Below are 22699 nucleotides of genomic sequence, written 5' to 3' on the forward strand. Positions count from 1 at the left end.
TTCATCACGAGGAGTGTGGGCAGCAGGTGGAGGGAGGTTCTCCTCCCCCTCTACTCTGCCCTGGGGAGGCCCCATCTGCAGTGCTGTGTCCAGTGCTGGGCTCCCCACTTCAAGAAAGATGAGGAGCTACTGGAGAGAGTCCTGCAGAGGGCTATGAGGATGAGGAGGGGACTGGAGCATCTCTCTTCGGAGGAGAGACTGAGGGAGCTGGGCTTGTTGAGCCTGGAGAAGAGAAGGCTGAGAGGGGACCTTCAAAATGCCTCTAAATATCTGCAGGGTGGGGGTCAGGAGGACGGGGCCAGACTCTTTCCAGTGGTGCCCAGCGACAGGACAAGGGGCAACGGGCACAAACTGGAGCAGAGGAAGCTCCAGCTGAAGCCGAGGAAGAACTTCTTCCCTCTGAGGGTGACGGAGCCCTGGCCCAGGCTGCCCAGAGGGACTGTAGAGTCTCCTTCTCTGGAGATATTCAAGCCCCACCTGGACAAGGTCCTGTGCAGCCTGCTCTGGGTGACCCTGCTTCGGCAGTGGGGTTGGACTGGGTGACCCACAGAGGTCCCTTCCAACCCCAACCATTCTGTGATTCTGTGATGCTTGATCGCTGAGAGCTTGGTCTTGCAGGATAGACCCTGGGACCTTGCGGCGTTGACTCTGCATCCCACCAGGACTTCACCCATGGCCAGATCAAAGGCCTCCCAAGGCATCTTCTGCCTGGAGATGATCTGCTTGGAGCTGGAAGCAGAGGTCGTTGCGTGCACCCAGCGTGCTGATGGTAGTGCTTGGGGTAGCCGGCTCCTCCTCCAGCTGTTTTCAAGCGGCTGGGTGGTGTCCTTCCATGCCTGGTGACCACAGGAACCCATTTTTAGGGTCTTGGGCTGGAAACGAGGAGTGAGCGCAGCTGCGGGGCCTCCGTCCCTCCACCTGCGCGGCCTTGTAGGGTGGATTTTTTCCAAGATCGCTTCTTGTAGCAGGACAAGTCGTTACAGGTAACGCTGCCTGAGCTGCCAGAGCTGTGCTTGGTGTCCTGGGCCTGCAATGACGGCAGAGGTGGCTGTTTTCCGTGTCATCACCCAGAATTTTGGCTTGATGTCCCATGGGGATGGGGAGAACGCCTACAGGGGCTGTGACCGGGAGTGGGAGCAGCGCGAGGACCCCCGAGCAGGTGTTTTGGGGCTGTGGGTTGGCCGTGGAAGGGGACAACAGCCTGGCAGGTGGCTTGTCCTGATGCTCCCCGCCAGACCTTCTCCTCCATCACCTTCCTCCCCTCACCCTTGGCTTGCTCCAGCTGTTGTCACCCCTAGGACCCAGCCTTGGGGACAGGGCGACGGGTCCGTGTCCTGACAGTGCCACCTGCTGCCAACGCCCAGCCCTGAGCTCCTTTGGGCGATGGTGGGTGCAGGGAGGGGGACACCCTCTCCCAGTGCCACCTCCGGGGGCCACCAGCCCTCCGGGCTCTGCCCCTTGCCCTGGGGAGGGGGGACAGCAGTATACCCCCCACCATGCTGTGTCCCCCTCCCCCTTTTGGGAGGGGGTTGGGGCCAGCCCGGGTTGGCACTGTCCCCTCTGCCCAGCAGGTGGCCCCCGTGCCACACCAGTAACCTCCCACTCTACCCAGTAAAGGGTAGAGGTGGCCCCCGGTGCTGGGTTCCCTCCCCGTCCCCTGGATGCGGCCCCATCTCTGCTCTGTCCCCTGGGGACCAAAGTGTCCCCCCCCACCTTTCCATGGGGGTCTGGAGCTCGGCTCCCGTGGGGTGACGCAAGGTGGGTGCTGCTGGGGGGGCTCAGTGCAGCGGGGACGTGGGGGACGGGGACCCTCGGCTGGCGGTGGGTGCTGCTTGGTGCCCCCAGGAGCACCCAGAGGCCTCATCTGTGTCGATGCCAAAGGGCGTCAAAGAGCAGAACCCTGAGCCTGGGGGCCATCTCGCAGGGCTCCGGGTGCCCTTTGCCTCAGGGCTTTGGGTGACATCCCCAGGGGGCTCTGAGTGCCATCTCACAGGGCTCTGGGTGCCTTCAACATGGACGTCTGGGTGCTGTCCCCAAGGGGCTCTGGGTGCCATCCCCAAGGGTCTTTGGGTGCCATCCCCAAGGGACTCTTGTCTGCTACCACCACAGGCCCTTGGGTGACATCCCTGTGGAGCTCCAAGTACCTTCCCAGTGCGGCTCTGAGTGCCGTGCGCAAGGGGCCTTGGGTTCCCTCTTCAGATGGCCTTGGATACTGTCCCCAAGGGGCTCTGGGTGCCATCCCCATGGAGCTCTGGGTGCTATCTCCAAGGGGCTCTGGGTGCTGTCACCAAGGGGCTTTGTGTGCCATCCCTGTGGAGCTCTGGGTGCCATCCCCATGGAGGTCTGAGTGCCATCACCAAGGGGCTCTGGCTGCCATCCCCATGGAGGTCTGGGTGCAAACCTCACAGGGCTTTGGGTGCCAACCCTGTGGAGGTATGGGTGTTATCTCCAAGGGGCTCTGGGTGCTGTCACCAAGGTGCTCTGGGTCCCAGCCCTGTGGAGCTCTGCGTGCCATGCCCATGGAGGTCTGGGTGCAAACCTCACAGGGCTTTGGGTGCCAACCTCACCAGGTTCTGGGTGCCATCACCAAGGGGCTCTGGGTGCCAACCCTCTGGAGCTCTGGGTGCCATCCCCACGGCCACGCAGTCCCTGTGACCGAGGGGGACAAGCCAGCGCTGGTGGGTGCTCAGGGCTCCGGACCTGGGGCTGCTCATGGGGTGAGCGGGGCATTCCCTCCCCTCCCGGCTTAGTCCCAGCGCCAGATTCCAGGACCTTCCACCATGGGAACCACTCCCCATACCCCTTGGGGACCCAAAGGACCTTGGGGGTCTGTCCCAGCTGAGGGGAGCTGCACACCCATCCGGATGCGACCCCAAGGGACACCAGCGCTGCAGCCTGGCCCGGGCCACCAACCCTGGGTGGGACGTGTCCCTCTGAGCCACACCATGATGGGGCCACGTGCGGTGACCCCGAGGGCCGCGGGGGACACCTGAGCCTCCTCCGCCTGCCCCACACCGGCTCTGGTTACGGCCCAAATTGTTCCTCCTCGCTGGAAGAAATGCCGTCAGCGGCGGGGGGATCGGTGGCCATTATTAATGCATGATGCTCCGTGGGAGACGGCTGTGCCCGACCCCCCGCGGTGGGGCTGGGGGCCCCCCCCCGAGCCGCCCGCATCCCTCGGGGAGGGCAAGAGGGACAGAGATGGGTTTGGGGAAGGGTCTCGCTCCCATCCTCACTTCGTCCGGCCGTCCAACACATCCAACGCGTGCCCGGCTGGAAAGCGAGCGCGGTGGAGCTGGGGCCATGGCCACGCTGCCGGACGGGTCTTGTCCAAGAAGAACCTCGTCCTCTCTGCCGCATCCCAGGTGACCAGGAGCGGTCCTGCAGAGGATGTCCCACAGCTCGGCGCACATTTGCTCACAAACACCTCTGTTTTCCACGTAACCCGTCTGGAGCTGGCGGTTCTTCCTCTCCGCACTTTGCTCCTTCCCATTTTTAGCTCTGGGTGCCATTCCCGTGGAGGTCTGGGTGCTATCTCCAAGGGTCTCTCGGTGCCAACCCTCTGGAGCTCTGAGTGTCATCACCATGGAGGTCTGGGTGCTATCACCAAGGGGCTCTGGGTGTCAACCTCCTGGAGCTCTGAGTGCCATCCCCGCGGAGGTCTGGTTGTTATCTCCAAGGGGCTCTTGGTGCTATCACCAAGGGGCTCTGGGTGTCAACCTCCTGGAGCTCTGGGTGCCAGAGCTTTTTTCTTTTTTTTTCCGCTCCTCTCCTTCACCCTCAGTTTTCCTCTCCGCAGCTGGGCTTGGTGATGCCAAACCCAGCAGCTTCACCCCTCGCCCACCCCAGGCCAAAAACCCCAACAGAGCCAGGGTGGCCTGACCCACCAGAGTGGGACACTCATCCCTGTGCATCCCACCTCGAGCTGATGCCCACCAGGATGAACGACGGCGACCACCTCCCCACCCTGGAGCTTCAGCCCTATTTTTAAGCCGGGATCTCACAGAAGGGGGATTTTGCCAGCACCAGCCTCACCGGTGCCGTAAAACGTGCCGGGGAGGGCTCCCTGGCTAATGTACTTCGGTTGCATTCCCTCATCCCACCGCATCAATATTGCATGATGGCTTCCATCCCCATCTGAGCCCCAGCAAGGAGCCGTGGAAAGAAACCCGGCCCTGGCCGAGCCCCCGCACCGAGCGCCGCCGGGTCTCCGCGCCGGTGGGGCGGCTTTGCCTGACCCCCTCCGCCTTTCCAGAGACTCTTCCAGGTCCGTCCGCATTAAATATTCGGTTGAGGAACAGAAGAAGACAGTGTAAATTTTTAAACAGGGCCATTTGCTCTGCTCGGTTTACGTGGGTTGAGGCCTCGATGAAATTTCGGACGTAGCTTCGCGGAGCCGAAATATTGATGGTACTGGGGAGAGGGATGAGGCTGGCGCCAAGGGGCATCATGCAGCGCTTGGGTTGGCACCATGCAGGCCATCCATGGTGCCTTCTGGCTCTTGGGGACCATCCTGGAGTCTCAGGGACCATCTCTGGACATGGGGACCATCCCAGGTTCCTCCTTGCCTGTGGACCATCTTGGGTTCGTGAGGATCATGCAAGGTGTCTCCCAGCTTGGGGACCATCCTGGGTCTCAGGGACTATCCCTGGGCATGGGGATCATCCCAGGTTACTCCTTGCTTGGCGACCATCTTGGGTTCTTGGGGACCATGCAAGGTCTCCCCTGCTTGGGGTCCATCCCAGGTCTTGGGGACCATCCCTGGGCATGGGGACCATCCATAGTGCCTCCCTGCTTGGTGGCCATCAGGGGGTCTTGGGGATCATCCTGGGTTCTGGGGATCACCTGCGGTGCCTCCCTGCTTGGAGACCATCCTGGAGTCTCCAGGACCATCCTGGGCTCTTGGGGAACATCTGAAGTGCCTCTGTGTTTGGGGACCATCCTGGGGTCCTGGGGACCATACTGGGTTCTGGGGACCACCCAAGAGGCCTCCCTGGTTGGCAACCATCCTGGGGTCTTTGGGACCATCCTGAGGTCATGGGGACCACCCCAAGTCTTGGGAACCATCTGGGGTGCCTCCCTGCTTGGTGACCATCCTGGCCTCTTGAGGACCATCCCGGGTTCTGGGGACCACCAAGATGCCTCTTTGCTTGGCAACTATCCTGGTGTCTTGAGGACCATCTGAGGTCATGGGGACCACCCCAAGTCTTGGGAACCATCTGGGGTGCCTCCCTGTTTGGTGACCATCCTGGCCTCTTGAGGACCATCCCGGGTTCTGGGGACCACCAAGATGCCTCTTTGCTTGGCAACCATCCTGGGGTCTTGGGGACCATCCTGAGGTCACGGGAACTATCCTGAGGTCATGGGGACCACCCCAGGTCTTGGGAACCATCTGGGGTGCCTCCCTGCTTGGGGATCACCCTGGGCTCTTGGACACCATCCAGAATGCCACCCCATTCAGGGACCATCCCAGGGTTTGGGGCCCATCCCAGGGGCCCACCCCAGGGTGCCACAGATGCCAACATCCCGAACACATCCCCCCACCCAGCGTGGGGCCGAGCTCAGCCCCATCCTGGGTGGCTGCACCCTCACCCCTGTCCCAGCCCTCTCCTCCTCCCCCGTCCCTCCCCGCTCCATCCCACCTCTCCCGGGGGGCTGATCCCCATCCACCCCCCCACCCCCCCCCCATGCTTCACAACCTCAAAACACCTCTTCCCAGGGGGGGTTTGACCCCCCAAAAAAAAATCCGGGAAGCACAGACCTGCTTCTCCCACGCTCCATCCCTGCGGCAACCCGATCCCGGTCCCAGCGGGCAGCCTGGCCCCAAACTGGTCGGACTGGTTTGCGGCACTGGAGCCCGGTGCTGCACAGGCACTTGCGGGGGGGGGAAGTGCAGTGACCCCCCCCCCCCCCCTTTATGTATCTATATATTTCTATGTGTGGTTTGCATCTGTGGGCTTGCGTGGGTCTGTGTTGGGTGTGATTTGGGGAGGGATTTAATTGGGGGGATTTAATTGGGGGGGGATGTAATTTGAGGGGGGGAGGGTGTCACTGGGGGGGGGGGGGGTGAAGCGGTGGGGGCCACCCCCGCGTCTCCAGGGCTGGGGCAAGGAGACGGGGGGACCCCTCCATCCCCCCGGGGGACAACCGGCGAGCCAAGCCCCCCCCCCCACCTCGGCCATCACCCCAACCGTGCCGCCCCCCCATTTATCCCCCCCCCCCCGACCCCCGGAGCCCATCCCCGTCCCCTCGGGGCGGGCGGCGGCAGCTGCGGGCGCGGCGGCTCCTCTCGGGTTGCGGTCGGGGGGATGGAGGGGGGGGTCAGGATCGTTTTCCATCCCCCCCCCGGGTTGGGGGGGGCTGTTATGGGGGGTTTAGGGAGCGGGAAACCGGATCGTTACTGGGGGGGGGGGGGGGTGACGGCTCAGGTGCGCTGCCGCCGGTGTCCGGTATCCGCCAGCCGGTGAGCGGCCCCGACGGCGGCCCCGGTTATAAAAATCCTTTCCCCCCCCCCCCAACCCCCCCAAATCCGCGATGGGGAAAGGAACGGCCGGGCTGGGGGCTGAGCCCGGTCCCCTCCCGCCCGCCGGGACCGAGCCGCCCGCCCCGCGGCCGCGGTGATGGGCGGCCGCTGCCTCCCCCCCCTCGCAGGGAACCGAGGTGATGGGGGGGGGGAAATCCTCTCCGACCAGCTCAGGACCCCCCCCCAGCACTGGGAGAGCACTGGAGGGGGTCCCACCATCACCCCCCGGGGTGACAGCAGGGGTAACGGGGGGTAGCCCCCTGCTCCGGGGGTGCGGGTACGGGGATGGTGGGGGGGGGGGGTGTGTGTGGGGGGGGTGGCCCAAGGTGAGCCCGGCCCCCCCCCCCCTCCCCTCCTACCCCGGCTCCACCTTCCAGGGCACCTGGGCCAATTGGGAGCCGCAGGGGGGGTCCCCCCGGCCGGGCTAAGGCCGTCGCAGCCGCCGTTCCCCGACACTTGGGCGAGAGCCGGGGCGGCGGGAGGCGGCGGGGACCCCCCCCTCGGGGTGGGGAGGGGGGGTCCCGTGTCCTTCTTCACCCCCCTCCCCTGCTCCGGGGTCATCCCCCCCCCCCCCCCCCCCCCCCCGTCGGATCCCGGAGCCGAGGCAGCGCCCGGAGCAGAGGTAAGCGCGGTCCTGGGGGTGTGGGGGGGGTCGGGTCCGGTTGGGGACCCCCCCCGGGGGGCTCAGGGACCCCCTCCTTCACCACCAGCTCCCCTCCGCTCCCCCCCCCGCAGGATCGGGCCCCGGGGCGGCGTGTCCTCCCCCTTTTCCCCACTTTTCCTCGACGTGGGTGTCCCCCACATCACTCTCAGCCCCCCCCAAGTTCTCCCCCCCCCCCCCCCCCCCGCTCTCCCGAGGTCCCCCCCCTCAAACCTCTGCCGTTGTGAAGCCGGGGGGGTCTCGGAGATCACATCCCATCGGGGCGAAGCGGGTGTCAACGAAATGGGGGGTCCAGCCCCCTCCCCCGAAGCCGCGGCCACCCCTCGGCCGGGGGGGGGGGTGTGTGTGTTATTTGGGGGTTCAGGGGTGCCCCTTCACACACCCCCCCCCCGGCGCGATCTGTCACCGCTTTGCAGCCCCGATGGCATCTCCGATGTCACCAAAAAACGCCCGTAACGAAATCCCGGCTGAGGGGGACCCCCCCAAACTGGGGGGCGGGTTGCTTTGGGGAGGGGGTCCATGCCCCCCACCTCCCGGGGTAAGTAGCTCCTGTTGACCCCCCCAGCCCCACCCCGGGGCTGCGGAGGTGGAGGGACCCCAGGGTGGGAGTCAGACGTGTCCCCAGCCTTGGGGACACCGAAACCTCAGTTGGGGGGAGCAGGGTGGGGTCCTGTCCCGGGCTGGGGGATGCTCTGGGGTGGGGGGGGGTCCCCTGGGCGCTGGGGCGGCCAACGGGGCCATGGCGGGTGTCTCCGGCGCCGCGGCACAGATCTGCCCGGTTTAGCCCCGAAACGGGGCTCCCAGCTGCGCGCGGCCGTCCCGTCGCTGTCCCCGTCCCTGTTCCCATCTGCGTCTCCATTGCTGTCCCCATCCCAAGCCCCGTCCTCGTCCCCATCTCTCTCCCTGACCGCATTCCTGTCTCCATCTCCATCCCTGTCTCCATCCCCATCCCATCCCGTCTCCATCCCCAGTCCCATTTTTATCCCTGTCCTTGTCCCTATCCCCATTCCTGTCTCTGTTCCCGTCTCCATTCCTGTCCCCATTCCCATCTCCGTTCTCACCACCATCCCAGTCTCCATCCCCATCCTTGTCTCCGTCCTCATCCCCATCTCCTTCCCTGTCCCCTTTCCCATCTCCGTTTTCATCCCCATCTCCATCCCCATCCTTGTCTCCATCCTCATCGCTATCTCCTTCCCTGTCCCCATTCCCATCTCCATTTTCATCCCCATCCCAGTCTCCATCCCCATCCCAGTCTCCATCCCCATCCTTGTCTCCGTCCTCGTCCCCATCTCCTTCCCCTTGTCCTTGTCCCCATCCCCATCTCAGTCCCCCATCCCTGTCCCTCTCTCCATCCCCGTTCCCATCGCTATTCCCATCTCCATTCCCATCCCCACCTCCATCCCCATTTCCATCCCTGTCCCTGGCTCCTTCCCCTCCTTGTCCTTGTCCTTGTCCCCATCCCAATCCCAACCCGGTCCCCGCCGGGGCTCTCCCCAGCCGCCCGTTGGCCATACCCATGGCGCGGGGACCCGTGTCCGCGCGGATCGGGGTGTCGAGCTTGGGCGGCCGCCCGCCCCCTCCGCACCCCACGGCTGGGAAGACGTCGGTGGTGGCCGTGACCCCCGAGTCACCGCGACCGTGGCGGTGGCAGAGGCCCAGCACCATCTTGGTGACGCCGGTGGCCTTTTTGGGCTTGGGGATGGGATTTTGCCTCGCTGGGCCCCTCGCCGGGGCTGGGGGACCAGGGGGACACCCACCCAAGGTCTCGGGCGTTGCGATGGAGCCCGCCGGAGCCTTTGGGGGGGGGTGTGGGGTGGCCCCCCGGGGAGGGCAGCATCCGCAATGCGGCAGCTCCCAACGTCACGAGCCGGGGTGCGGCGGCTCCGCAGAGGGGTTGGCTCAGCTCCGGGGCGCTGGGGCTGCCGCAGTGGCCTTGGGCGGAGGCGGGGGGAACGGGGACCCCCCAAAGCTGCCACCTCCCCGAGCCGCGGGGTGGGACGCGGCGCCCGCCGAGGTGGGGTGGGCGAGGAAGGGCCCGATCCTGGGCTGGGATCCCGGCCGGCGGCGGGCGACGAGGCGAAGCCGTCGCCGTCAAAGTCGCGCCAAGGATGGCGGCGGGCTCGGCCTCGCCCATGGGGGTCCCCTGGGGAACGGTGTCCCCAAGCCCCCCGTGGCGCCGGGGCGATGTCCCCCGAGGTGAGGACGGTGCCGGGGGTGGGGTTGGGGGGGGCTCCCCTGCTTTTGGGGCCGCTCGGCTGAGCTCCCCAGGGCTTGGGCGGGGGTTCCTTCACGCTTTCGGGGTGCTTGGCTTGCGGGGTGACGAGGAGGGGGGGGACACACGTCTGTCCCCCGCCACGCTCCCAAATCGCGGGGGACGGCCGAGCCGAGCGAGCGCCGACGCTCACCTCCTGCCCCAAAAATCGAAGCCGGATGGGGCGCGAGGGCTTGGTGGCTGCGTCCTCGAAGAAAAGGTTTGGGGGTGTCTCAGCTCCTGCCGCCGGGTTCGGGGGACCCCGAGCTCATCCCGGGGTGGGGGCCCGCCCGTGTCCTCATCGGGGCCTCGGCTTGGGTGACACAAAGGACACTTTGTGCCTCCTTCCTCCGCCGCCATGGCGGGTTGGCACGGCCGAGCGCGGCCCCACGGCGACGGCGTCGCTGCCACCCCGTCTTTACAAGCTTTTTCTTTTTTTTGGGGGGGGGTCCGCAGCCATCCAAGGGGGGGCTTTGCAACCTTTCGAGGCGTCTGCGAACTTCTAGGGGGTCCGCAACGCTGGGTTGTGGGGGAGGGGGTGGCAACCATTGGGAGGGTCTGCAACCCTTTGGGGGGGGTTGCAATGGTTTTGGGGGGGTTTGCAATGGTTTGGGGGGGTTTGCAGCCATCTTGGGGGGGGGGCTTCATCCATCTGAGGTTTTGCAACGTTTTGGGGTGTTTGCAGCCATCCGGGGGTTTCGCAGATCTCCGAGGGGTTTGCAGCCTTCTGGGGGGCTGGGGCGGGGTCGCAATTTTTTTGGGGGGGGGTTTGTGGATGTTTTGGGGGGGGGGGGGGTCGCAACCACGTGCTGGGTTTGGAGTCATCGGGGGGGCGTGGGGGGGTGGGGGGGTCTGCAGCCTTTCGGAGGGTCCGCAACGGTCAAGAAGTTTTGCAACCTTTCGGGGGGCTTGCGGCTATTTTGGGGGGGGGGTACAACCAGTTGGGGGGTTTGCAGCCTCTTGGGGGGGGTAGTTGCAATGGTTTGGAGGGTTTGTAGCTATCTAGGGGGGGTCTGCAACCCCTGGGGGGATTTTTAACATTATTTTTTGGGGGGGGTTGCAGCCATCTGGCTGCTGTGCAACCATGCAGGGGAGGTTGGAGCTTCTTTTGGGGGGGGGTCTGCAATCATCTGGGGGGGGTTGCAACCATCCAGAGGAGTTGCAACCTTTTTTTTGGGAGGGGGGGGTTTCAACATTTTAAAAGGATTGCAGCCATCTGGATAGTTTACAACCATGGCGGGGGGGGGGGGGGGGGGGTTTGCAGCATTTTGGGGGTGTGCAGCCATCTGGGGTTTGTGACCGTTTCGGGGGGGCTTGCAGCCATATGGGGGGGGGGGGGGAGTTTCTCCTTGCAGACCTGGGGCCAAAACACCCACGTAACCCCCGCTAAGGTGGCGGCTGGGAAATGGCTCCCGACGCCAGGTCCGGTGTCACCTCGTCCCCATCCCGCCGCCGCGCGTCCCCGAAAATCCCCGGCGCTCGCCCAGCCGAGCCAGGGGTCTCAATTTTTTCCCCCCATCGTCCCCGGAGAGGCAGCATCCGGGGCGAGCATCTCCCTTCACTCAACGGTTTCCAAAGCTTTTTTTTTGCTGGTCAATAATAATTTATTCCCATTTTTTTTCGACAGTGGATAATGATTTATTCCCATTTTTTTTTTGCCGATGGGTAATAATTTATTCCCATTTTTTTTCGCTGGTGTATAATAATTTGTTCCCATTTTTTTGCTGATGGATAATAATTTATTCCCATTTTTTTTCACCGGTGGATAATAATTTATTCCCATTTTTTTCCCATCGCTGTTTCAAGGCTTGAGACTGGGGCTTTCGGTTCTCACAGAGGATTTTGGGGGGGGAAAGTAAAGAAAAAAAAAAACCAACCCCAAGAAGGTGCGAGCTCGCTACTCCTGTTCTGTGTATGGCACTGGTAGAATTCACTGTGCAACCCCGCGGTCAGTGAATTACCATAGGGCCATAAACAGAGCAGAGAAAGACCCGCGAGCCCCGCGGGGCCGTCGCCGACGTCGCCCGGCCCGTTTTGGCACTAGCACATTTTTGCTTTGGTTCGTAGCTTTGGAGCAATTATGTGTAGTGCCAATATGGGAGAAGGCGGAGAGAGCAGCACTTGGCGGGGGGGACGGATGAGCGTCCGAGGTGGTTTCAGCTGGGGGATGCTGGGAGCGAGGGATGCTGCTGGGGACCACCCCAAAAGCTCTGGGGTGATGAGGGGGTGGCCGTCAGACCCCATCCGTGGGTGCCGTTTAGGGGGTGCCCGGCCCGAAGCGGTGTCCCAGCCCCCTGGAGGCATCTCAGCCAGGCCATGTCCCCGTGGTGGCCATCATGAGCAGGATGGGACCCCCCCCCCCCCCACCCCTTGTCCCCTCCTGGACCACGGTGGAGGCATCTCCCCGGGGTTCAGCCAAGCATATCCATGGGGTCCACAGGTGCTGAGAGTGACATTTTTTTTCTGACCTGACAGGTGAAATTCTATTTTTTTTCACAGCTTTCCAGGCCTGGCATCATGGCCGCGTGTCCCCCCCACCCCATCCGCACGCTGGGACCTGGCTGCTGAGATGGTGCTGGTGGTGCCCGGCCCCGGGGCTGCCTTTGGCAATGGTAGAACTCACACTGGTGCGGTAGCAGGATCCGGTGGTTCTAGACTTGCCAACTACAGCCCCAGGGACCCACCGCGGACATGGGCCCATGGCACCCATGGGTGCAGCCAGGTGCCCTGCATATCCCCTCCTCCCCCCGCCAAGGGCTCTGCTGCCAGTCTGGGAGGGTGCTTGTGGGGGTCTTCTTCGTCCAGTATGGATCTGGGGGGGATGCGGTGGGTGTCTGGGCACATGTGGTACGGGGGAGATGGTGATGCTGAGCCCCACCCCCCCTGAGGAGGGGGTCCAGCGCACCAGGGTGTCTCCATGAAGGTGGGGGGGACCAGGGATCTGCTGGATACCGGTCATTGGAGCAGCGTGGCCACGTGTCCCTGGGTGACTCTGGGGGTTAAGGGCTGATCCGTCCCCAAGATGTGGGCGGGGGGGGGATGAGGTGGCCAACTCCTGCCCCCAGCCCTGGATCCAGCCCCAGCCCAGCCCCTGTTTCTGGGAAGGGGGGGGGAAACTGAGGCACCGGTGAAGCAGCTTGTGGTGGCAGCTGCCACATGTCCCCCGGGTGCAGGAGGGATGGTGACAGCATTTGGGAGGTGGTGGTGGGGTTGCAGGTAACCCTGGGGGTTGTATGTTGGGGGTGGGGGGGCCGTGAGCACCCCCTTCACCCCCCCATCACCCCCAGGTCTCGGGGAGGGGGGCTGGGGGGCGGCTGGTCGGGATATGTAGGGCAGCGCTGGGTGATTACGGGGCTTTCGGCGTAAGCCCGCAGAGATTGGATCACGCTGGATTAGGCTGCACGCTCCAATCATCCTCCCTGCGCCGGGGGGTGGGGAGGGACGGACGGCGTCCGCATCGCCCTCCCGGGGCAGGTGGGAGGTCAGCGCAGGCTGTCCGTGTGTCCGTCTGGTCATTTATCCATCCGCCTGGTCATCCAGCCACCCATCCGTTGTCTGTGCAGCCATCCATCCCTCTGTCTGTCTGTCCAGCTGTTGAACCATCCGTCTACCTGTCTGCCTACCCATACAGCTGTCCATCTGTCCATCCATCCATCCCTCTGTCTGTCTTTCTAGAAGTTGAATCATCCATCTACCCGTCTTGCTATCTATACAGCCATCTGTCCGTCCGTCCGTCCATCCCTCTGTCTGTCCAGGCAGCCAGCCATTTCTCCATCTACCAGTCCATCCATCTGTATGTCCATCCATCTGTCCAACCAGCCATTGATCCACCTACAAGTCCGTCCATCCGTCCGTCCGTCCGTCCGTCCATCCATCCGTCCATCCATCCATCCCTCCACCCATCCATCCATCCATCCATCCATCCACCAGGCTGTCTGTCTGTCCATCCACCCATCTAACCAGCCATTGATCCATCTACCCATCAGTTTGTCCAGCCGTCTGTCCATCCATCCATCCTTCCATTCAGCCAGCCAGCCAGCCAGCCAGCCAGCCATTGATCCATCTACCAGTCAGTCTGTGCGTCCATCCATCCACCCACCCATCCATCTACCAGGCTGTCTGTCTGTCCATCCACCCATCTAACCAGCCATTGATCCATCTACCAGTCAGTTCGTCCGTCCATCCATCCAGCCAACCAGCCATCCATCCACGCATCCACGCATCCATCCATCCATCCATCCATCCATCCATCCATCTACCAGGCTGTCTGTCTGTCCATCCACCCGTCTAACCGGCCATTAATCTATCTACCAGTCAGTCCGTCCGTCCATCCATCCATCCATCCATCCATCCATCCATCCATCCATCCGTCCGTCCGTCCGTCCATCCATCCCTCCCCCCAATGCTGGGCTTAACCCCCCCAGCCAGCTCAGCAATAGGGCCCTGCCCCAAGGGGGGAGCAGGGGGCAGAGCATCCTTCCCAAGACCCACCCCTCCCAAGAGGCCACACCCACACGAGATGCTCCACCCCTCCCAAGAAGCTCCACCCCCAGCAGTCACCCCAAGGGGAGCTGGTGCCCCCAGGACCACACTCCCTCCCCCCTGCCCTCCAGGACCCGCACCCTGTTGGGGATCACCCCGAGACCCCCCCACCCCATCCTGCCCCTTCCCAGCTGCAGCAGCTGGGCTCATCCTGAGCACCTGCCAGTGCTTTTATAGAATCACAGAATTTTTGGGGTCAGATCCTGCAATTTGGGGTCAAATCCTACAATTTGGGGTCAAATCCCACAATTTGGGTCCAAATTCCACAACTTGGGGCCCGCCCTGGGCAGAGCAGTGCTGGGATTGGGGGGGGTGTAGAGGCAGCAAACCCAGCTGGGCCATGCACGGGACCCCACGCTCTGGGACCCCCCCTCCCCGATGCCCGCAGAGCCCCCCAGTAGTGCCCAGGCTGGGGGGGGGAGCAGGATCCAGCCCCCCCCACCCTCCCCCCAGCCAGGAAATCCAAAGCGAAGCTTGCTGGTGTGCAAGCCCCAGCGGGAGGCCCCGACCTGCTTATTAAAGACTGATTAACGAAGATTAAAGCCTCGCCGCAGCGTCTGCCGGGCCGAGCCGCCTCCCCCGCGGCCGCGCTGCCAGATCCGGGGACCCTTCGGGGCACCCCAGCCCGGTCAGGATTGGCCTGGGGTGCCCAGGGGTCCCCGGACCCCCCGCATCACCCTTCCAGCACCTGCAGCATCTCATGTCTGGGGATGCTGAGCTCGGCCAGGGATACCCAAAAGCACCCATAGGTGCTCTGGTCAAGCAGCCGCATTCCTCCTTCCCTTCCTTCCATCCGTCTGTCCATCCATCCGTCCATCTGTCCATCCGTCCATCTATCCATCCGTCCGTCTGTCCATCCGTCCGTCCTTCCTCCGCTCTTTTTCTCGCCCCAGGATTCGCCGCGCCGGAGCGCAACCGTCCCAGTCTCGGTGTTCAAATAAAACCGCTGAAACCCATCGCTGCGATTCCCCGGCTCCTCCTTGGGTTTGCGCCCGTGACCTCGGCGGCGGCTGCTGGAGCTGAAAATGGAGGAATTCAACCCAAAGGCCAGCTCGGCCCCCGGGGTCGGAGCTCGGGGTGGAGGGGGGGATGCTCAAGCAACCCCGTGGTTTCCACCCGGCCCCACGTTGGTGCCGGAAGAGTAAAAAGGAGGGAGATAAATTGCATAAATTTCACAAAGGAAGAATTAAGCCCCAAAATCATCCCATCCGAGCCCAGCAACTCCTCTCCAGCCCCACCGTCACGGGGAGGGCTGGGGGTGCGGGACCGAGCCCTGAAACACCCACCGGGTAGGGAGGGATGGCAGGATACACCAAAACCCCCCCAAAACACCCCAAAACAGGAGAGCGGGAGGCCGGGGTAGACACATTTGTAACAATTTATTGAATGAGGCAATAACAGACACTGGGAAAACAAGGCGGGGGGTCCATGCTCTGCTACTTGCCTGGTTTTTGTCTGTTTAGGGGTGGGTGGGAGGGCAAGGGGGAACGTCTCAGGCTAAAAGAACGTCATTTCATCGCCAAAGAAACACCGACTTGAAAGCCACCGACATCTTCACAACGACGATAAAAAAAAAATAATAATAATTAAAAAAGAAAAAAAAAATTAATAATAACAAATTGGAGAACCAGGACTGCTTCACTGGAAAGATCTCCCTCCCCTCGTTAAAGTACAGAAGAAATGTATACAAAGAACATTTGATATTTTTCCATATAAAACAAGTAAATACAAGAATCTGAAAACTTCCTTGAAGGCGGAGCGAGATGTGAACTTTGTTAATGGCCACTCGGGAATAATGAGAGAAATTAAAAATTAAATACCATGCACGACTGCACGCGCGGCGGGGCTGTGGCTGGCGGGGGGGGGGGGGGCTCGGCCGGGCGCTGCTGCTGGGACGCACGCGAGAGTCGAGTAAAATTTGCCCCCCTCCCAAAAAAACACCCCCCCCGAGGCCTTTTTTTAACCCTCCTGGAAAGGTTTTTGGGTGACGGGGATGCAAAGTCCTCAGCGGCAGCAGAGCTGTGCACGTAGGGCAGGACCGGGGGGGAGGGTTGGGGGGCGCAGAGGGGTCCCCCGAAGGGAAGGGTCTGCGCTCGCACCCCCCGTTACCTTCAAGCGAAGCTTTCTCGGGGGAGCCGGACTTTCTGGGGTCGGGCAGGGGCGGATGAGGGGTCCTGGGGGATGGCAGCGGGGACAGGGACGAGCCCGAGGCCGCTCTCGGGCAGGGGAATTTCTGGGAAGCGGGTGGGCGAGCGGAGGGGAACGCAGCCAGAGCCCCTCTAGAGGCGTTATCACTTCGGTCTAGATCCACCAAAACAGGAAATAATAATAATAACAACAACAACAATAATAATAATAATAAAGAAAAAACAACCCCCCCCCCAAAATTAAAGGTCTAAAATGGCAGGTACGTTTCGAGAGCAGAGAAGTAAGAACAGGTCTCCAGTGTGCACCAAGGGGAGCCGAGCGGAGCACGGCCGGGATTCTCCGGGCGCTTGCGGTCGTCAGAAGGCAGAGGCGGCCTCGCTCGCTGGCGCGGGGAGGGCGGCGGGCGCGGGGATCCCTTCGAGAGGTCGCCTTGCCACCCCCCGCCAGTCACACATGCAATTTTTTTTTTCCCCCCCCAAGAGAAGAGCCTTTTCCAAACGCTTTTCCTTTTTCTTTTTTTTGGTTGGTTTTTTTGTGTGTGTGTTTTGTTCTTTTTTTTTTGTTTGGTTTTTTTTGGTTTTTTTAATATAAAAGTCCACGTTAAAATCTTCGAAACCTAATTTGCCAAGTGCGGACGGCGGAGGGCCGTGCCCGGGAGATGCCGCAGAGGAAGGTGCCAGCCCGGGATCGGTTTCGGCTGAGGGCGATGGAACCCCTCGATCCCCCCAGGCCTCGCCCTGCTCGATCCCGTGTTGGGGAACGGGGGCTTCAGGGGCTGCTCTTTTATTCTTTCATTTTCTTTTCATCTCTTCAGAAGGAAAGTCCCATCACAATTTGGCTTCTCACTCCTACGAGAGCAGAGCGGCGCTGTAAAAATGCACTTAACACCCTCCTCTGCTAGTATTTTTTTCTTCTTTTTGATTCCATCCTTTTTAAAAAAAAAAAAACAAAAAAAAACCCAAAAAAGGTTAACAAAACCTTTGCTTCCAAAGCTGGGAGACTCCATGCCACCTGATTGCATCTCTGGAGAGGTGTAAAAAAATTCTTCGCGTTAAGAGACGAGGATAAATCGCCGTGATCCTGCTCCGGGCATCGTCACTGTTCCAAGGTCACCACTTCCACTGCCTGCCCGTCCATGGTGACGGCACTGTCTGCTATCCTCGTGGTGACGGGCGCCATTGCCACCTGCACGGGGCCGTTGCCTTGGGCCAGGCTGGTCACCACGGTCTGGTACATGCTGACGGGGATCTGGACGAGACCTGAGGAGATGAAAAAAAATCAACAGGACTGAGGTTGGGAGGGAAGGAGCGGAGCGAGACCGGTGAGAGGGACGAGGGTGGTGCAGCCACGCGCCGTGGTGTGGTCCCCAGGGGTCTGGGGGCTGCAGGCGTGCTGCTCCGGAGGCGACGCTTTGGATGGTTGGAGTACTCCCACCCAGGAGTCCTGCACCCAGCTCTGGAGCCCTCAGCACAGGGCAGAGCTGGAGCTGTGGGAGCGGGGCCAGAGGAGGCCCCAGCAATGATGCGAGGGCTGGAACCCCTCTGCTGGGAGGAAAGGCTGGGAGAGCTGGGGCTGCTCAGCCTGGGGAGGAGAAGGACAAGGGGAGACCTTAGAGCAGCTGCCAGGGCCTGGAGGGGCTGCGAGAGAGCTGGAGAGGGGTTGGGACAAGGGGATGGAGTGATAGGACAAGGGGTGATGGTATTAGGCTGAAAGAGTGGAGATTTAGGTTAGATATAAGAAAGAAATTCTTTACGATGAGGTTGGTCAAACCCCAGCCCAGGTTGCCCAGAGAGGCGGTCGATGTCCCATCCCTGAAAACATCCCAGGCCAGGTTGGACAGGGCTTTGAGCAACCTGACCCAGCTGAAGATGTCCCTGCTCATGGCAGGGGGGCTGGGCTGGATGGCCTCTGAAGGTCCCTTCCAGCCCAAAGCACTCTGTGATTCTATGCACGGGAAGCCGGCAGTCGGGGAAGACACCTGCCTCCCACCCAGCAGTCTTCATGCCGGTGTCATTATTTGTGGCTCGGTGGCCTCGTGCCAGACTCACCCACCTCAGTGCCACGAGGGATGGGAGCAGGGACGGGATGGGGTAGGGTTGGGTGGCTGTGGCGAGCTCAGCCCTCATCGCAGGGCTGTCTGGACGCAGGGAGAGAGAATAAGGTTACAGAGGAAAGAAATAAGAAATTTTTGGCGGAGGAACCGAAAGGAGATGCTGGGACAGCACAGCAGGTATCTGTACAGTCAACCCTGCCAGGCCATGTTTTGCTGGAGACACGTTTGCTCCCACGTGTTTCTCCCACAGTCGTGGTCACCCACAGACGAGGAACATGCTTCTGAAATGCATTTTTCCACTTGATTTGCCCAGAATTGGGAACCCTTGGGCCGAGGAAGGGATAAACGCAGGTTCTCCCCCCTTCAAGACTCCCATCCCCTCTAACTCCATACGCCACTCAAACACCTTCCCACCTCCACGGCACACGAGAAGGATCTTGTGCAGACCACAGACCCACCGGTTCTGCCAGCAAGCCCCAGTATGGCCATCGACCTCTCCCAGACACAATTCGCTTCCTCCAGCTCCCTCTCCACCCCAGCCAGGTCCTCCTGCCTTCGCCCCGAGACGGGTGAAGGGCAGCATGAGACCACTGAGCCCTGGCCAAGCCATACCAGCTCCAGGCACTGGCTACAGACACACACGTATATACAACATCTAACAGAGATAAAGCAAAGCAAAACAAGTTTCTCAGCCCTTCCCCACTTAGGGATGGGTCCAGCCAAGTAGGAAACATCTTTTTCCTAAGGGTGGCTGAGCTAGAGCAAGGGATCAGATGCCCCCAAGCTGGAGCTGGCAAAGCTTTGGGCACGTTCTTGGCCACGGAAGAAAGCACTGCGAGCCCCGGTTAGCTAGGTAACACCAACCAAGGCCACAACAAAACAACGAGGCCCCTGAGGATATTGTGATGTGAATGATGAGAAGAGGTGGAAGAACCAGCAAGGAGCGGTGGTACTGCTCAATACAGCCGGGCAGGGGAAGGGGAACAGCAAGTCCTGCAGGCTGCCAAGGCTCACTTCATCTTCTGGATGTGACAGGAGCATCTCTCCTACGAGGAAAGGCTGAGGGAGCTGGGCTTGTTTAGCCTGGAGAAGAGAAGGCTGAGAGGGGACCTTCGAAATGCCTCTAAATATCTGCAGGGTAGGGGTCAGGAGGACGGGGCCAGACTCTTTTCAGTGGTGCCCAGCGACAGGACAAGGGGCAAAGGGCACAAACGGAAGCAGAGGAAGCTCCAGCTGAACATGAGGAAGAACTTCTTCCCTCTGAGGGTGACAGAGCACTGGAACAGGCTGCCCAGGGAGGTTGTGGAGTCTCCTTCTCTGGAGATATTCAAGACCCGCCTGGACGAGGTCCTGTGCAGCCTGCTGTAGGTGACCCTGCTTCAGCAAGGGGTTGGTCTAGATGACCCACAGAGGTCCCTTCCAACCCCTACCATGCTGTGATTCTTACTCCACTATTACCTGCCTGTAACCACCACTGCCTTTGGCCTGGCGATTTAGACAAGCGAGCCTGTAAGCGCTACGCTGTACACGACATTTCTGAAACCACCTGCATCTCTGTTGGGATGGAAAAAAAAGCTTTTAGGGGTCAACGAATCCTTCCAGCTAGCGGCACAGGACTGCTAACTCCTGAAACAACACTCAGACAGTTGAAGACTGCAGGTTCCTGATCCAGGCTTTCCCGAAAAAGCAGCACGATCCCTTCAGATTCAGGTTTCTGTGGCAGAGAGCAGACCTCTGTCCCGCCAAGGGCACCCGTTTAATAATACCAGGCGGCTCGGTGTCCTCAGATAACTTGCTGTACAGACAGGAAAGCTTACGAGTTAATCGTGCTGACGAGGTGCGTGACCCCGACGGAGCGCAGCGTGCTTCGCAGTCCTTCGACATCCCTCCTTTTGGGATCTCAACGCGCTCTGCGGGTAGGAAAGTTCCGTGATCCCCCAGCCAAAGGGCTGCCCAACGCCAGAAGGGCTACCTCCACGTCCGCCCGGTTCCCAGCTCAACCGAGGAATTGCTTTCCTGGCGTGATGGTTCAACGGTGAGCGCCAGGAACGGCGTGGAGCCAGAAGGTACAAAGCCCCCACGGTGCTTTCTACTGGATGAGAATTTTAGGCGACAAAACACTGAAATGAGAGCTCGTGCTCAGCCCTGCTGAAGAAAATCTCCTACCAGACCCTTCAAGGCTATGTAGAACATCCCAGTTTAAGTAGGTGCTGGCACAGACCTGGAGATCTGCCCTGGGATGCACCCAAAATCCCCGCTCCAGACCAACAACTCAACAAAGCCCTTTGGGTTACTTGGGTTGCTAACCCGAAGGAGATTGCTGGAGCCCTCAAATGACAGTCTACCACCCATGGCCTACCCAAAGACCAGAGTCAACACTACCACAGAGCATGCAACGCTAAAAGCCTGATCCACCCATGCTGTTCAAATGTGCCTTGGCCAGGACAGGGCTGCTGCCAAAGACGGGTGCTATCAAAAGATGGCGAGATGTGAAGACCCAACCGGGGTCTTCTTTGGAAAGGATGAGTTCATGTCAACCAACGTTTGGCCAAGGTTGGCCACATCTTGGAGCGCACAGAACAGGGGATTCTCCGTGAGAGACAGCGACACGCAGATCCCTTTCTGCATGGGATTAAACTAAATCGCCTCAGCATCTGACGTAGCAGCCTTCCTGCCAGGGGTGGTAACAAACCGAAGGAGGAGAGGGCTGAAAAGTCTGCTGTGCGTTAAAGCAGAGATGATCGCCCTTGGGAGAGAGACGATTAAACTACTGAGATACTGTAATCAGGTCTAGGATTGGCCCTGTGCTGCATCTGCTCAGACCTGCACCCTGATTAGCCCTAATCTAGCTGGCATATGTTAATCTAAAGCATGGATTTCAGACCCTTTCAATTGTATTAAAAACAGGAAATCCATTAGACAAAAAAACCCCCAACTTCTCGAGTCTTTGAAAAATACCTCTCTGCAAAGAAAGCGGAGCTGCGCCGCGGTGCTCTGCAAGGAACGGGGCACGCAGGGCTGCGTCAGGGAGGAGGGATCCCACCAGCCCCGCAGGCAGCTCAGACCAGCTCCTGCCCGGGGAAGGACGGCAGCAGAGGTGATGAATCCAGCACCGAGCGGCGCAGACCACGGCCACGGACTCCCAGCAAGCGGCTGGGCTGTGCATTGGCTTCCCCTTCATGAAGCTGCCCAAAAAGCCCCTCTGGAAGGAGCGGTGGTGAGGCATGAAGCCCAAGAACCTCCACACCCCTCTGTGAACCCACCTCCTCCTGGTCACCAGCCTCAGCTCCCTGCCAGCACCTCCCGGACTCGACAGGGACCTCCACCCCTCTGTGAACCACCTCCTTCTGGTCACCAACCTCAGCTCCCTGCCAGCACCTCCCGGACTCGGCAGGGACCTCCACCCCTCTGTGAACCACCTCCTCCTGGTCACCAGCCTCGGCTCCCTGCCAGCACCTCCTGGACTCAGCAGGGATGAGGTCCCAGCTCCAGCTGGCCGGGCACAAGGACAGTATCTATGCAGGAGCTGGGGCAGAGCCAGCACCAAGGTCCTGCCTCTCACTTACCTGCACCATGCCATGGAAAGATGGTTTTTTTTGGGGGGGGGGGAGGATCAGCTGGCTTTGGTAGCAAGGAGGCTGACAGCCACGGAGGGGAATGGGTGCTGCGGCAGGACACGAGGGTGGCCAAGGGAGAAGAAGAGCTGTGGCAGGCCTTAGGGGTTGAGATGGCCACCATGAATCAAAGGATTAGCGCCGACCGACTCGGAGACGGCTGCAGCTGTACTCTAATGCCGGGTCAGACGATATTAGTGGCTGCATTTTAGCTGGGGGACTGTGACAGGCCACAGAAGATAATAAAACTCCTGCTGTTTCAGCAGAGAAGAGGTCACAGCTTACAGAAGAAGAAGAGTAAGGCTTAGGCTCTACCGTGACCTGAGAGCCACAGCACTCAGAGGCCTAAAGTCACGCGATGGCTGATAGAGACATCTTACCTGGCACGGAGGGCAGATCAACAGCGTAAGGACAACCACTTTGACCCTAAGTTGCTGGTGACTGCATTAAACCACCACCAAGGGCTCTGGGGCAGAAGGCCAGGTGGGTGGGATGATTCAGTGTCCTGGGAATTCATGTCCAGGTTCAGCAGTGCGCTGGACATCCAGGACAGTCCACGCTCAGGGGACGGGGTCATCGCTGCCAGTTTCTGCCTTGCTTTAAACACCTCTTCACCCTTGAGATCAAAGCAAGTGCAGCAAGAGGAAGAGATACCACCGGAGTCTCCAACCATTAAGGCCATTCCCAGTCCTTCAGGATCTGGAACACTGTCCTATACTCGGCGACATAAGATATGCCTTTTTTTCTCTGTTTTTTTTTCTCTGGTATCTAAGGTTGAGTCCAGTCCTCCAGCTGCATCCCGATCTCCTGTTCAGCGTCTGCTAGTTTAAAGTGGCTCAGGCCATCTGCTAAGGTGCTCAGAGTTCACCGATAGCTAACTAGCCAAGCAGATCCACTCTTCAATGCC

General features: G+C 60.9%; 1 protein-coding gene across 4 annotated transcripts in view; it reads right to left on the reverse strand.

The window, feature by feature from the left end:
* Positions 1–15347: 15347 nt before the first annotated feature.
* Positions 15348–22699, reverse strand: part of NRF1 (nuclear respiratory factor 1) — an 87636-nt gene continuing 80284 nt past the window's right edge. For all 4 annotated transcript variants that reach the window (XM_075427743.1, XM_075427742.1, XM_075427745.1 and 1 more), the window contains exon 11: positions 15348–17384. In XM_075427743.1, coding sequence (XP_075283858.1) covers positions 17221–17384 — 164 coding nt within the window. In that variant the 3' untranslated portion in view covers positions 15348–17220. The remainder of the gene's footprint in view (positions 17385–22699) is intronic.

This window comes from Opisthocomus hoazin, chromosome 8 (genome assembly GCF_030867145.1).
Source record: "Opisthocomus hoazin isolate bOpiHoa1 chromosome 8, bOpiHoa1.hap1, whole genome shotgun sequence".
In the NCBI taxonomy this organism is placed as follows: Eukaryota; Metazoa; Chordata; class Aves; order Opisthocomiformes; family Opisthocomidae; genus Opisthocomus; species Opisthocomus hoazin.